The sequence below is a fragment of the Cricetulus griseus genome (genome assembly GCF_003668045.3).
Source record: "Cricetulus griseus strain 17A/GY chromosome 1 unlocalized genomic scaffold, alternate assembly CriGri-PICRH-1.0 chr1_1, whole genome shotgun sequence".
Classification (NCBI taxonomy): domain Eukaryota; kingdom Metazoa; phylum Chordata; class Mammalia; order Rodentia; family Cricetidae; genus Cricetulus; species Cricetulus griseus.
In genome coordinates, this window is record NW_023276807.1 from 30,393,340 (window position 1) to 30,407,571 (window position 14,232).

Below are 14,232 nucleotides of genomic sequence, written 5' to 3' on the forward strand. Positions count from 1 at the left end.
TTTTTTAATGTCACTTAAGTTTTTTTTGGTCCTAGTGTCCTAGTTCAAATGGAGTTCTGTGCTACAATTTTTCCAGGCTGTGACTCAAGATCTAAAGGGGATCACTAACACTGTCACTCAGTTGGGAAATGTCCCATCCTGCAGGACATCAACCTGGGGCAAGAGAGTCAGGGATAGGGAATGGGGACAAGAGATGCAGAAAGAACGACCACAAGACAGGATTCTGATCAAGTGGCATACTTTACTTTTCTCAGGCTAGCTTATATAGTCAGGATATGGGGCGGGGCAGAATGGGTTGTTTGTGAGCCAGGTGTTGGTATAGGCAGGATATTAGGAAGCCACAAAGAGGATGTTTGGCAGGGTAAAGAGTTTATGAGTAAGAGGTCCAGAAAGGGTTGCCTAGGTGACTGAGCCTGTGGATGGAGGACTGGGTTAAGTTGTTTCTTTTCTTGAGCTGAGGTTCTAAGGAGCTGCTATGTAAAGGTTAACTATGTGGCCTGCCAAGCATGGCCTAGGATCTCATGCCAAGCCCTGAGATTTGGCCCCCAACAGGGAAAAAAATGTACAAACCCCAGTTGTTACCATTAATTTCTCTATGTTTATTCTACAGATTACCTTATGCTGAGCTGATCAAGGAATGTGAAAATGATCCCAAAGTTTCTCATGGTATCTTGCACACTGGCTGCCCTAACTCATTCAACTACTTTTTCTCTGCAGCCAGAACACCAGAAGGTTCTAGTAGTTTCCTTTGATGGATTCCGCTGGGATTACATATATAAAGTTCCAACACCTTATTTTCATTATATTATGAAATATGGTGTTCATGTGAAGCAAGTCACTAATGTTTTTATCACAAAAACCTACCCTAACCATTACACTTTGGTCACTGGTCTCTTTGCAGAGAATCATGGCATTGTTGCAAATGACATGTTTGATCCCATTCTGAACAAATCTTTCTCCTTGGATCACATGGACATTTATGATTCTGAGTTTTGGGAAGAAGCCACACCAATATGGATCACAAACCAGAGGGCAGGGCATGCTAGTGGCGCAGCCATGTGGCCAGGAACAGATGTAAAGATCCATGAGAGTTTCCCCACCTACTATCTACCTTACAATGAGTCTGTTTCCTTTGAAGACAGAGTTGCCAAAATCATTGAATGGTTTACAGCCAAAGACCCCATCAATCTTGGTCTTCTCTACTGGGAAGAGCCCGATGATACGGGCCATGATGTGGGTCCTGACAGTCCTCTCATGGGACCTGTCATTTCAGACATTGACCACAAGTTAGGGTATCTGATAAAAATGCTGAAAAAGGCCAAGTTATGGAATAACGTAAACCTAATCATCACGAGTGATCATGGGATGACCCAATGTTCCAAGCAAAGGGTGATAGAACTTGACCGCTATCTGGATAGAGACCACTATACCCTGATTGACCACTCACCTGTAGCTGCCATCCTGCCCAAAGAAGGTAAGTCTGACCTCATGCAAATCCAAGCCTAGAACTGTGCATGCTCAGTGTGGAAACTTCTGCCCTTCCGGTATGCTTGCCTGTATTATGAAGGTGTACTAAGACTAAGTTCTTAGACTTTGAAAACAAAGATCTCTTTTCTCCAAGTGTAGTCCCCCCACCGCCCGCCCCAAATACTGACAATTGGGCTATAGATTTTAAGCATTTTAGAATCGCAAAATATGATAAAAGCTCTGACTCCCCTTCTCAGGAGAAATCGGTATGGCCTTTAGATACAATTACAGTCATCTCTTGGAAGACTGTGACCATCAACAGATCCTTAATCACGACCCCTTTAATAGGGAAGCAGTAGAGATTATGAAGAAGAAAGTGAGTTTGTCAATCTCAGGCTTATTTTCATTTTTGTCAGCAATTTTAATAGTACCTTGCATTCTTTGTAAATGCTTGCTGGAATCCTTTCCAAACTGTCACCTCAGTGTCAGCTACATTTTAAAGATTGGTAAATGTTTAGCATCCAGGGGTCACAAAATATGTAGCTGAACATGCAAGGCCTGCCTTGCTGAATGAAACTGTAGCACCTTGGTGGGTTGGACTTAAGTATCAAGGGAGAGAATAGATTTTGAGTAGCTGTGCTACCTCACCAGTGAGAATTATGTCCTCTCAGGGGAGTTAAGTAGAATCTATTAACTAGCCACGTGGAAGTATGCAGGTGTGCCTGTACACATGGTTTGCAACTCCTAGCAACTCCTAATCAACCCATTAGATTCCCTAAGGCAACTGGAGTGGTATTATGATATTCTCCAGAACTTAGTGGTGGCTAGGTGTGGTACATATAAAGTTCTGGGGAGCTCTCCAACCACCCCCCCCAATATACTGAGTGCCTTTCCATTTCTCAAGCTGCTTTACACCTCTGCTCATCCTTTCCCTACTACCCCTGACCTCCACATGCCATGCTCTTTTCCAGATATCCTGTCCCTACACCCGTAGTGACTGACTGCTATGTGTGTTAGTCTAGCTGTGTTTCATTTGGGTTTCACAAAATCTTGGTATTTAGGTAGCGTCTATAGTACAGATGGGTGTGTGTGCATTTGTCTGCCTATTTAAGTCTTTAGAGAGTAGGGATTATTGCTTCTCTCAAAGGCCCTTTATTCTGTAAGAGAATGTGCTAGTGAAGAAGAGTAGCCTTTTCAGCCTCCCCCGCAAGACTCTTCCTTCTTAAGGGTGTGGAGTTCCACCATGCATGGCTCCGTTTCCTTGTGTTCCTCCTCTTGGCTCTTGTCATCATCTGGGAGTCTCTTTCCCACCATGGGTGGCTGTAGGAATGTGAGCCTTGTTCTGAGAACCTCTCTACTCCTTTCTCCGCAGGTAAATTTGATGAAGTCTACGATGTGCTTGCCCGTGCCCATCCTAACCTAACGGTCTACAAAAAGGAGGAAATTCCAGAACGATGGCATTACAAGCACAACGATCGAGTTCAACCAATCCTAGCAGTGGCTGATGAAGGGTGGTATATTTTGCAGAATAAGTCAGATGATTTCCTGTGTGAGTATGTTATCGTATTTCTTCCCATTCTGCACCGTTTCTTGCTAACTTGGAGGCTGTGGATAATACAGCAGTTTACTTACTGATTTTTATTTTAATTCTCTGTTACTTAAATGTGAAAAGATCTGTGTTGTATGAATACCCATTTAGAAATGTTTCTCAAGATATATACATGAGAAACATACAAGGTTAAGGATATAGCTTGGTGGCACACATACTTGCCTAGCACGTATAGGGCCCTGGGCTTGATCCCCAGCACTGGGGAAAACCTAATAAAACATTGTTTTAGTAGAATTGAGTTCCTGCCCTGTGTAGTGACTGAAAGCAAAGTAGTTGCTTGGCCATGTGCTTGTAGTATATTTGTGACTCCTAATAGCATACAGCTACATGAATTCTGGTTTCTGACCATTTGTACCCACAAATAATCTGTAAATTACTATTTGATCACATCAAGAGAGCAGGGAAGACTGTCATGGGAATGATTTCTGTCTTCATTTGTTTTGTTTGATAACTGTATAGGTAGATGGACTACTCAGAGAAGGTCTGCTGATCTTTGAGGACATTTCTTTTGTTTAAGTTATGTACATTTAGGGAGGCATTGTAGGACTTTTGGTTCTGTGAGCTGCATTTGCTCAACAGGTTGTTCACATTCAGTTTTTTTTTTTTATAGAAAAAACCTCAGTGATTCTGTTTCTATTACATTATGCGCATGTGTTTACTGGATAGGCTGCTACTATGGTCCTTTCCTGCCAGAATTCTACAAGTTACTGAGGCCAAAGTCAGGAGTTCTCAAAGTGCATTCCTTGCATGACAGTATATAGATCAGCTGGAAGTGGCCATAAAGGTGCATCCTTGGGCCCTGTCTAGATGTGCTGAATTGGACACTGTGAGGACATGACCTAGCCCTGTCTTTCTGGGGCCCCAAGGAGTCTCATTGACAATGAAGTCTGAGAACCATCTCCCTGGGGTACTCATTATTAAGAACTGTCCATTGAAACAAACATCTATGGTAACAACTACCATTATCAAACAGGGACCCTGTCATTCATGATTTCCTCTTAAATCTGGTTCTCTGGTACATGTTACATGAGAGAGTTATTGCTTTCTCATATGACTGAGATTCTAGATCTTAACTTCTCACAGAAACCATCACAATCACCCTTAAATCAGTTCTGGATTATAATATATTATGGCATATTTCTCAATGTTATCAATTAAACAGACAAGCAAAGCACCCTGTCTGATATTTGCTATTGGCTCATAAGTCCAGAATTATTTTCCCTTGAATAAACTGAAAAGAATTACATCATTTAGAATGACTTCTGCAGGTGGATTTGATTGACAGGAAGACTTCAGATTACTTTTGAAATGACAGAACAGTGACTTTCAGAGAAGTTGGCTTCAATTTTCATTTTCTACATTTGGATACTGTTGTGAATTTCCTTGCAGCAAAGATAAGTAATAGAAATGGAGTCATGAGTCATTTTTATCACTCTCAAATAAAAGCTGGTCAGTTTTCATAGGTTACCATCTTAGCAGTAAACATTGCTATGCCTTTGTTCTGATACCAGGCCAACCATACATTCAGTTTTTAACAAGCAGCTTTAACCCTTTGTTTTTTGAATGGAATCACTGGGTATGCACCTCAGAAGACGGACCTCTTTCATTTGTACCCACACTAAGGCACAGAATACTAAGCTGTGTCTTGATCTGAGCCACCCGAGTCCAAACTTTTCACTCTACCTACAGGTTCTGACCTTTGTTTTCCATAGTGGGTCAATAGCTGTGACTAAAGGATTGATTACTGTACTGTCTTGAGTTTATGTACTGCTTTTCACTTTCTATTGGAAATTATGGGTTTTGCTTTTATGACTAAGACTCACACCACCTTACTTTAGGGCAATGATTAGACAGTGTACCTACCCAATAAGTATTTGCTAAGTATCAACCTGTCACAGAACAAAACAAAATCAACCATCCACCTGCATTTTCCACCCTGACTTGGACCTTCCTTCTTTGCTGTTTAAGGTAGTATAGACCATAAGAAAGCTTTGTAACCATTTGACATTTGATTGCTTGAGGTGATTTGTGGGGTTGACAGCAGCAGAGATTATAAAAGAAGATTTAATTTTTACAAAGTCAAATTGGATAAAATTTGCACTTAAGGTCAGAACTTGACCATACAACAATTCTTTCCATTTTTAATGCCATCTGGTTGGCTAACTTATTCATGCATTTTCTCTTCACAGTAGGCAACCATGGTTATGATAATGCATTAGCAGAAATGCATCCAATATTTTTAGCCCACGGTCCTGCCTTCAGAAAGAATTTCACAAAAGAAGCCATGAACTCCACAGATCTGTACCCACTGCTCTGCCACCTCCTCAATATCACCGCCCTGCCACACAATGGATCAATCAGGAATGTCCAGGATCTTCTCAGTTCAGCAACTCTAAAAGCCATTCCCTACACACAGAGTACCCCACACCTCCTTGGTAGTGACAAGCCAGTAGAGCATGAGCAAGAGGAGTCATACCCTTATTACATAGGCATCTCTCTGGGCAGCATTATAGCCATTGTCTTCTCTGTAGTCCTCATTAAGCATCTAATTCACAGCCAAGTGCCTACCTTACAATATATGCAGGTTGAAGTTGCTCAACCATTGCTACAAGCTTAGTGCTTCTTTAACATGGAATTGCATACTGAAGTGGAGGTTGCACAATTATATCCATGGTGAGCCTTCAACTTCTAGGAAGCTTCTAGCTACAGACATCTGCAAGGGCCATCAAGCAGTTAATCCATACTTAGCACACTCACACCAACATACCTACGCAAACACATCAGAACACTCCTATCTGCAAATGATCAAAGATGTAAGAGTACCTCCAGTGCTTTCTTTGGCTTAGTAGGTGGATGATGCTCTGTTTGGGGTTGGCCCATATAATGTACATACTTAGCAACTTTGCACTCTGGAAAGTACCTCAGATGTTGCACTTTACTATCCTAGAGGGAACCTTTTCTCTGAGATGCACTTTATCACTATGTCTAGTTACTCAGCTGAAAATGGCAACCTTTGGCATCTATGTAACCAAATACTAGTATTTCATGTACAGACTGGAGGAAGTTTCTAGCAATTCCTGAACAATGTAGAAATCTATCTCCTTAAATAGGAGGAGGAGGAGAAAGAGAAAGTGCTGAAGTCAGTGGGACCAAGTTTGTAGCATGCATATTGGAGAGATGCATTTCCAGCAGCAGGATGCATTGTGGGCATTTCTAGTTATGTTTTCTCACCAAGGACCAAGGTTTCCATTTACTTCTTCCCTCCAATAGATTCAAACACTGAGAGATGCATTCTAAAGATGGTGTTTCTACCCATTAGTCATTGCTCTTTGTTAATGTGTCCTAGCCCTGACTCCATAATGAGGATGCCATGCACATAGACTTCTTTTCTGTCTAGTATAGCAGTGGCCTGAAGAGCAGAGACCAGGCACCATCTTTGCAGTGGTATTTTTTCCTGCCTGTCACTATTTGCATATTTGATACTAACACTATTAATCATATTAAAAATCAAGTGAGATTAAAAAGTAATGTTTGGTTTTGCTTATTTGTTGTTTCTAGTGGCATCAAGTATAAACATCTTTTAATTTTGAGACTTTCAAAACCCAAAGTTGCAAAAGAGAACAAATCGCATTAGGTGACATATAGGCCACCCCACCTTTGGAAAGACTTCTGTGGAGCCTGGAAAACAATCAGGCAGGACCTCAGATGAGATGTGCACACTGTCACCACATTAGCAAAGGGTACCTCTAGAAGAGAAAGAAAACCTTCTGGTGATAATAGGTATATGGGAACACACAGAAACTCAGATGGCTTAATTGTGTTTCAAGAAATACTTGAGTTTCTACCTGCCAGGTGTTTACTGAAGGCAAAAGTGAATCTAATTTCCCAGATGTCTCACCACCCACTAGTGGTTTTCAGCTTTCTCATCATCTCAGCCCCTCGTGTTTCAACAGCTTAAAGCTGAGCCATTTAGGTGGCTAAGCAGTGAAAAAGTTGGCATGACAAGAGAACCTGCAGAAAAGCTTTCTCTGGAAATGATAACAAAATACCAAAATAGACACGAAGCACATAGAACACAGTGTGATGGTCTTTTGCATATTCAACACCTGCTAGCTAATAACCAAAGTGGCATCATTATTTCAGAGCAAAAGGACTGGTCGTGTGTGGGAAGTAAAAGTGACAGAAATCGGATTTTAATGTCTTCCCTAAAATGAGGTGAATTGTTTATAAATGATCCCTAAAATGAGGTGAGTTGTTTATAAACGATTATACAGCTTCTCCTACGGTAAAAAACGTTAGTATAGAATTTTCATTTCACTGAAAACCTCTAAATAGGACAAAAGAGAAAAAATGCAGATAAATAGCCAGTATCCCAAGGATGCTGGGAAGTCAGACATCTGGTAGCAAATGCCTGGTGAGTTTAAACTCTGCCTGTCTACATCCTGAATGTGTGCACACAACACACATGGTGACTGACTGTAGCTTTGAACATTGGAGTGCAATGCAGTAACTTGGAGATTAGTCTGTTTCAGGGTACCACTATTCAGATGTCATATGTGCATTCAGCTGGGTGTACTCAGTTCACTTTAGATGGTGCTGTTACCTCAGAACAAAGTGATAAATGCACCACAGTTTAAGTAGGGAGGTCTGATTACTGGATGGTCTGTCACAGAGACTCAAATCCCTGTCAAATCAGCCATGAGTAGTGGAGACCCGAAAGAGCTTTCAACCCAAATGCCTTCAGGGTCCAGCCCTAGGCAGGGAGCAGGAACTAGTCCTTGGTAACACTAAGACTGCCTAACTTGATGACTGCAAGTGAGAATTTCAAATAGCAGAGTGGAGCTCTTTTTTCTCCTCAGTTTTCTCAGAGCCTCTTGCTCCTTTGGACATTGTCTACAATTAATTGGTAATATATTTTTAATGTTTACTCCATCTGGCACCTGCTATTTACATTTAAATGCTTTTCTAAATCCTGATTCTAAAGTTAGCATCCTATTAGTCTTTCTTCCTACAAGAAATCATTCTGTCTCGATAAAAATCTAGGAGACCTAGCTCTTGTGGCTATCAAATGTTTCCAGCTACTTACTGGCTGAGGGCAACAGCCTCTATTTTAGTTACACAGCAAAGAATGGGCTAAGGGATTTGTTCAAATGATCTAATTTAACTAGGGCCCTCATTCTCTTTCAGAGAAATAGCTTGCATGACCTCACGCCAGGGCTAGAAGCAGGGCCCAGGTTCCTGATTTAGTTTATATGCAAAGTGGAGGTCAGTGGACTAATAGTCTTCTTAAAGGGAAGCCTGTTGGTCCCACCCTAAGCGGGAAATGGCTAAGGAAGATTCTGCATTGGCAAGCTCCATACTACCACACTTGACTTTCAACTATGCAAAATTTTTAGCTTCCTACCTAATTAGCCAGTGCTACAGGACAAAGGTGGTCCCAAGTGCTGACTCTCTTGTCAGTATTTCCATCTCCTCTGGCTCTCACCCTGGTAACTCCTTATTATGAGGAAGACAATTTTATACTAAAAAAAAAAAAGACACTTCTAAATCTTGGTCTTTGCACACGGCTCGGTTGGTAGGGTGTTTGCTGGACAAGCATGAGGAACTGAGTTAAACATGAAAACGCTGGGTGTAACCCAGGCTTATATCCTAGCATTGCAGCAGCAGAGAAAGAGCAATTTCTGGGGTCCACTGACCACCTAAGCTAGCCTAAGGGTGGGCTCCAGGCTATGAGAGACTTTGTCTCAAAGAAAGGATGGGATTCTTGAGGACCAAGGAGTGACAGCTGAGGTTCTCTGGCCTCTATATGTATGTACATAGATAGTACATACACCTGCACATGTGCACGAAAACACACATAAACATGTATACACACATACTATAAAGAAAATCCAGGGATCATCTGGTCAGAAAGGACAGGCTCTACATGTTGGCCTTGTTCCTCCACAGTGAACACAAACAGCCCTGGAAATGGGGTAAAAGACTCTGAGAGGTGGTCAGAGAACTGCAAGCTGGTTAGGGGCCCAAAAGATGGATGGCACAGCTCAGTGGCAGGGCTTCATTTATTCCTCACCCAACAGAAGGTGGCAGCTGGCCCCTAATTCCCAAAGCTCAGTTTAGCAAGATGGCATCCCAAGCAGGTTTCTTCCCGGGATTGAAGAGGACCCTCTGTGTTTGTATCAGGTAAGACAATCTCACGGCCCCAATTGGGTGCCTGTTCAAAGTCAACCCTCAGCACTGATGCCCTTCTACTGAGAGATGTGGCAAGCAGAACCTGTAAGAGAAGCTGGACCGTTATGTTCTCACAGGCTCTTACCCACTCAGAAACATGAGGTGAGCAGAACAGCTGTAAATGGGACCAAATTACAGAACATGTCCTGGCCTGAGAACCTCTTTGTCCTCACTTCCCCAGCCCCCAAATTCCATGGATGTATGTGGAGGGGTGAGGTATAGAATCTCCTGGCTCTCCTCTTTCAAGTGACCCCTGGCAGCTTACCTGGGGAAATCCTCCTGCCCCCTGTAGACCAGACCAGGAGAAAAGAAGTGACTCTTAGCAGCACACAAAGCACACCACAGTCACACCTCAGCCACACCACAATCATACGACAGTCACACCTCAAAAGTCACACCACAGTCACACCTCAAAGTCACACCACACTGGCTCAGAGCTACATGCTAACCCTGGATATTGTGATTTCCTACTAAGATGTACTGAAAGGGAATGTCTAAGCCCTTCAATAAGGTAAGAAAAAGAAAGAAAAGGCATACATGTTTGGAAAAAAGAAATAAAGCAGGCCCTGTTTTCAGGGAACATGGTCATGTCTGTAGAAAAATCACAAAGAAACAAGTACCTAAAAAGGTCTTAAGACCAGTCTAGCAAACTACAACATCAAACATACACATACCAAGACTGCTTGTATTTCTGTATATTAACAGCATGTGCCAAGGCCGGTCTCATTTCTGTACATTACCAACATGAAGAAGAAAATTTAAAATGTAATTCTGCTTACAGTCACCTCAGAAAACAGGTGTTATAAATATAACAAAACCTACTGTATTTGTATCCTGAAAACAATCAAATGCTGATGAAAGAAATTGAAAGAAACTTGAAAAGATTTTTAAAAAAAGATACTCTATATTCATAGGTTGTAAGACTCACCATAATAAAAGTCAAGTCATCCAAAGAGTTACCGTAGTTTTAATCATCTTGATCATCAGGGGGCCTCTTTATACTGACAAGCTTACCCCAACATTTATGTGGAAAGGCACAAGCCCTAGAAGAGTTCAGACTGCTTGAGATGCGTGAGAATGATCCTACCTGATACTGAATCCTGCTGTCTTGGTGTGATAACCTATGTAGTGTGGAAGTGACAGAGAGATGGGCACATGGTTTAAAGAACACTAGAGAACCGTAAGTAACTTCATATATATATATATATATATATATATATATATATATATATATATGTTCTTGTGACTTTGACAGAGTTTCCAAAGCTTTGAAAGGAGGAAGAGCAGCCTTTACAAGTACGGTATGGAGCATTCACAGGCAGACAAACTCACAATATTATGTAAGCCACAGTTTTAAACCGGGGCTCGAGCCATGGCCCTTGCCTCCAGGCCTGACAACCTGTGTTGAATCTCTAGCAGCCACTCCCAGAAGCTGACCTCTGACCTCCACATGCATGCTGTAGTATGCATTCATCCACACACACACTAATAATGTAATGAAGAAAACTTTTAAAAATACCTCAAAATGATGGTACACTTAAATGAAGAAAAAAGTAGAAAAAGAAAACCTAGAATAAGAGTCCTTAGACTTGCCAGCAAAAGTGCAATCCACACAGTAAACACTGGGGCCTGAGAGTGTAGCTCAGTGATACAGGGCTTCCCTAGCATGCAAGAGACCATGGGTCTAGTACCCATCAGAGAGACAGACCCATCAGAGACACAGAGAAAGACAGACACAGACACACACACACGTTGTGGGGAATGAGACTATGAATTGGGAACTTAGCACTTTCAGACAGACAGAGGTTGAAGGGATGAGACTATGAACTGGAAATTTGGCACTTACCGAAATTAACGATTTTGTTGTTCTGGGAAAGTCCATGTGAAAAGAACAAAGACAAGCTACTGACTGGAAGAAAAGTATTTACAAACTGCACACTCAACAAAGGACTACCACATTCAATTTCAAGGCAGGCAAATTCATAGAGACTTTTCACCAAAGACCAAATGGGGCAAATACCATTCATTGTGTGACTGCTTTGCATCAGTAGCCACTGGGTAATGCAAATTAAAACCACAGAAAAGTAGGAGTATCCATCAGAGTCACTAAAATCCTCAAGTGTATTATCAAAAGCAATGGGAACGTATAGAAACTACATCACTCTGGCAATATAAGCAGAAAACACGCTCTAGAAAACAGCAGTTTTTAGGAAGCCAAGTATGTCCCAGTATTTGCCCTTATGAGCTATTTATCCCAAAGAAACAAAACATCTTCACAAATCAAGCTCTACACATCTTCATACTGGCTTTATATTAATAGCCAGACCCTGGAACTGAACATCTTTCAAACTGTTGGACAAACAGTGCTTTCAAAATAAAAAAAATGCATGGAAAAGTAGCAATAAAGTTTATTGAGATTTATGATGAGTTGAGTGAATCTTGGGGAATGCTGTTGACTGCAAAATCTAGTACCCCAAAGTTATTCACATGGCATTTTTGAAATAGCATCATTTTAGAATTGGAGGATGACTATTAAAAGACAATGCAAAGGGACCCTGGTGTTGGAAGTGTGTCATACTGCAGCCAGCTCCAGCTGCCCTAAGTGGACAATGTCTCGAAGCTTTGGGGCTGCAAAGTTGTAGAGCAGTTTCTGCTGAGTTCTCTCCTTGGCCTGCAGATGGCCAACTCCCCATAGCCTAAGGCACACAGGGGTTGGAGAGGGGAAGGCACTCTGTCCTGTTCTCTAAAGGACACCAATCTCATTGTCCGGGCTCCGTCTGGCCCCACAGGAACTTTTCACACCCTCACTTGAAGCCATCACATGAGGACTGAAGGCTTCCAGATGTGAATTTTGAGAGACACAAATTGATTTTTTAATGATCAGAGTAATCTGGTTTGAAGTAGTTACTTCATGTATTATAATTATTACAAATAAACAGCAACAATGGTTGACAGATTCCAAGTTCCTAAATAACTGTTAGCCTTTGTCATTATGTCTTTTACCCTGAAATAATATGTCAGAGAACTTCTGCTCCCAAAAATGGCAGAATAAGGGTTCAAACCAATGATCCCACGAAAAATGAGATAAAGAATAGTAGGTGAATTGTATCAATGCCACTTTCTGTTGGTGAATTATATCAATGCCAATTTATGTTGGTAACAGTAATCTACATTTCTTTTAAAAAGTGAACAGGCTCATTTCCTCCAAAGCTACAATCTCTCTGACTCATGGCTTACTTAGAATCATACTGTTTAATTCCAAAATATTTTTTCCAGATTATAGTTAGTGGATTCAATTCCTTTTGGTCAGAGAGGATAATTTATAAGACTACAATCTTTGAGACTATTTACTAAGACTCTTTATGGCAATGTAAACACCCTGTCTTGGTAATTCCATACACTGGAAAAGAACACCCTTTGCAGTTTGCACTATGGTATTTTCTCAATGTCAAGATGGTTGATGGCAAGTCTATTTCCTTGCCTGACATTTTTGGTCTCCTTCTATCAATTAGAGAGGAGTACCATTTTTTTTTCAGTTATGCTTAGGGATTCTGTCTCTATTTCTATCAGTTTTTGATTTGTGTTTTTGGGGTGTACAATGCTGTCTCTTCCTCGAATATGTATGCTTGAAATTTGGTCTTGAGGGCCTTTCACATTAATCACAGCTACTCCAGATGATAGTTTCATATCAATTTCTATGTATTTGTTTTCAATTTGCAATTTTGCAGTTGAGGTATCTCTGTTGTACACTGCTGATACTGCTTTTTCATCCAATTTATTAACCTCTGCCATTTTCATTCAAATGCTTTCTTCCTTTACATTTAATTGTCAACTTTAATTTTCCATTTTGCTACTTTCTCATTCAAGATTATTGTTCTATCTTACTGGATTTGATATCAGTTTTTTTTCACCTGAGAATTCATTTTTCTCTAAAACTTGTGTTGTTATATGGTCGATGTAACACTATTTTTTTTAAAAAAAAATAAAGATGAAAAGGACTGTGGTCTTTGCCTGATACATGTTTGTACAATAGTTCAGAACTCTCTGAACCTATTTTAGATAAGAAATTGATACAGTGACTATGGAGTAATAAGATATGATGTTTCACTATGCCAAACATTTTAATTCCTGTATTTATTCCATGACATGGCACTGAATAGATATACACAAAAAAATTCACTCTATAAATAAATAGCAAGTAAATAAATCATTCCATTGCCTTTTCTCTATAGTTAGAAATTCCCTAGGGAATTGTCCATTTCATGTGTATTTCCATGTTGTGCCAAAGAATGTAAAATGGATTCTTGCGACTGGAAGATACATGGAAACATCTGTACTCTTTCAACTCCAACTCGGTGACTAGACCAGCCTCTTAGCCCCACAGCCTTAACAGAACATACAGATGCCACTGGCTTCTCACATATGTATGGCTCTTCCTTCTTTTCAGCCCCAGCCTTTTGCTTCTTCACGTTCTTTGAACGTCTGCAAACCCAGCACACTAACACTAACTTTCGATTTTTCCTGAATTCTCCAGTCTTAGCAAGAGCACTGTTAGAATCACATGATCTATCATTAAGCCAATAGAATTTGACACATCCTTTTACAAATTAAAAAACAAAACACTAACAAAGGGAGCAAGTGAGGTAAGGGGGGGGGCACCTTCACAGGAAGTTAGAATATCTTCAGCATAATCAGTTGTTTGATCCACGTGAACCTATAAAAAGAATGTCCTTCACAGTTTGGGCTGCAATGTTCTGTCAATGTCATGGAAGTCTCGGTGGTTGATATCCTCTGGTCTATTTCCCCTGTGGGGGTGTGTTCTAGTCTTATTAGAGAGGAGTGCTAAATTCTTCAGTTATGTTTATGGATAATTTCTGGGTTCGTTTCGGAACTAGCAGCTACTGTCTTTACGAAAGTAAAGCACG

At 40.8% G+C, this 14,232-nt stretch overlaps 1 protein-coding gene across 2 annotated transcripts; it reads left to right on the forward strand.

Annotated features, from left to right (window-relative positions):
• The first annotated feature begins 645 nt into the window (after positions 1-645).
• Enpp5 (ectonucleotide pyrophosphatase/phosphodiesterase family member 5) lies at positions 646-5,693 on the forward strand. Of its 2 annotated transcripts, none has more exons than XM_035452174.1 (3): positions 646-1,474; positions 2,840-3,016; positions 5,266-5,693. In XM_035452174.1, the coding sequence occupies exons 1-3, from the start codon at positions 646-648 to the stop codon at positions 5,691-5,693; spliced, it is 1,434 nt and encodes a 477-aa protein (XP_035308065.1). The 2 variants fall into 2 exon arrangements, with proteins under 2 accessions (XP_035308065.1, XP_035308066.1); XM_035452175.1 differs by having other exon boundaries at positions 2,840-3,020; positions 5,266-5,284.
• The last annotated feature ends 8,539 nt before the right edge of the window (positions 5,694-14,232 follow it).

What these genes read in the sequence shown, in the direction of transcription:
- Enpp5 (XM_035452174.1), top strand. Translation starts at nt 646, where the DNA reads ATGATCCCAAAGTTTCTCATGGTATCTTGCACACTGGCTGCCCTAACT. An exon ending in TGCCATCCTGCCCAAAGAAG is followed by an intron (nt 1,475 to 2,839) that starts GTAAGTCTGACC and finishes CTTTCTCCGCAG; the next exon opens with GTAAATTTGATGAAGTCTAC. An exon ending in TAAGTCAGATGATTTCCTGT is followed by an intron (nt 3,017 to 5,265) that starts GTGAGTATGTTA and finishes TTCTCTTCACAG; the next exon opens with TAGGCAACCATGGTTATGAT.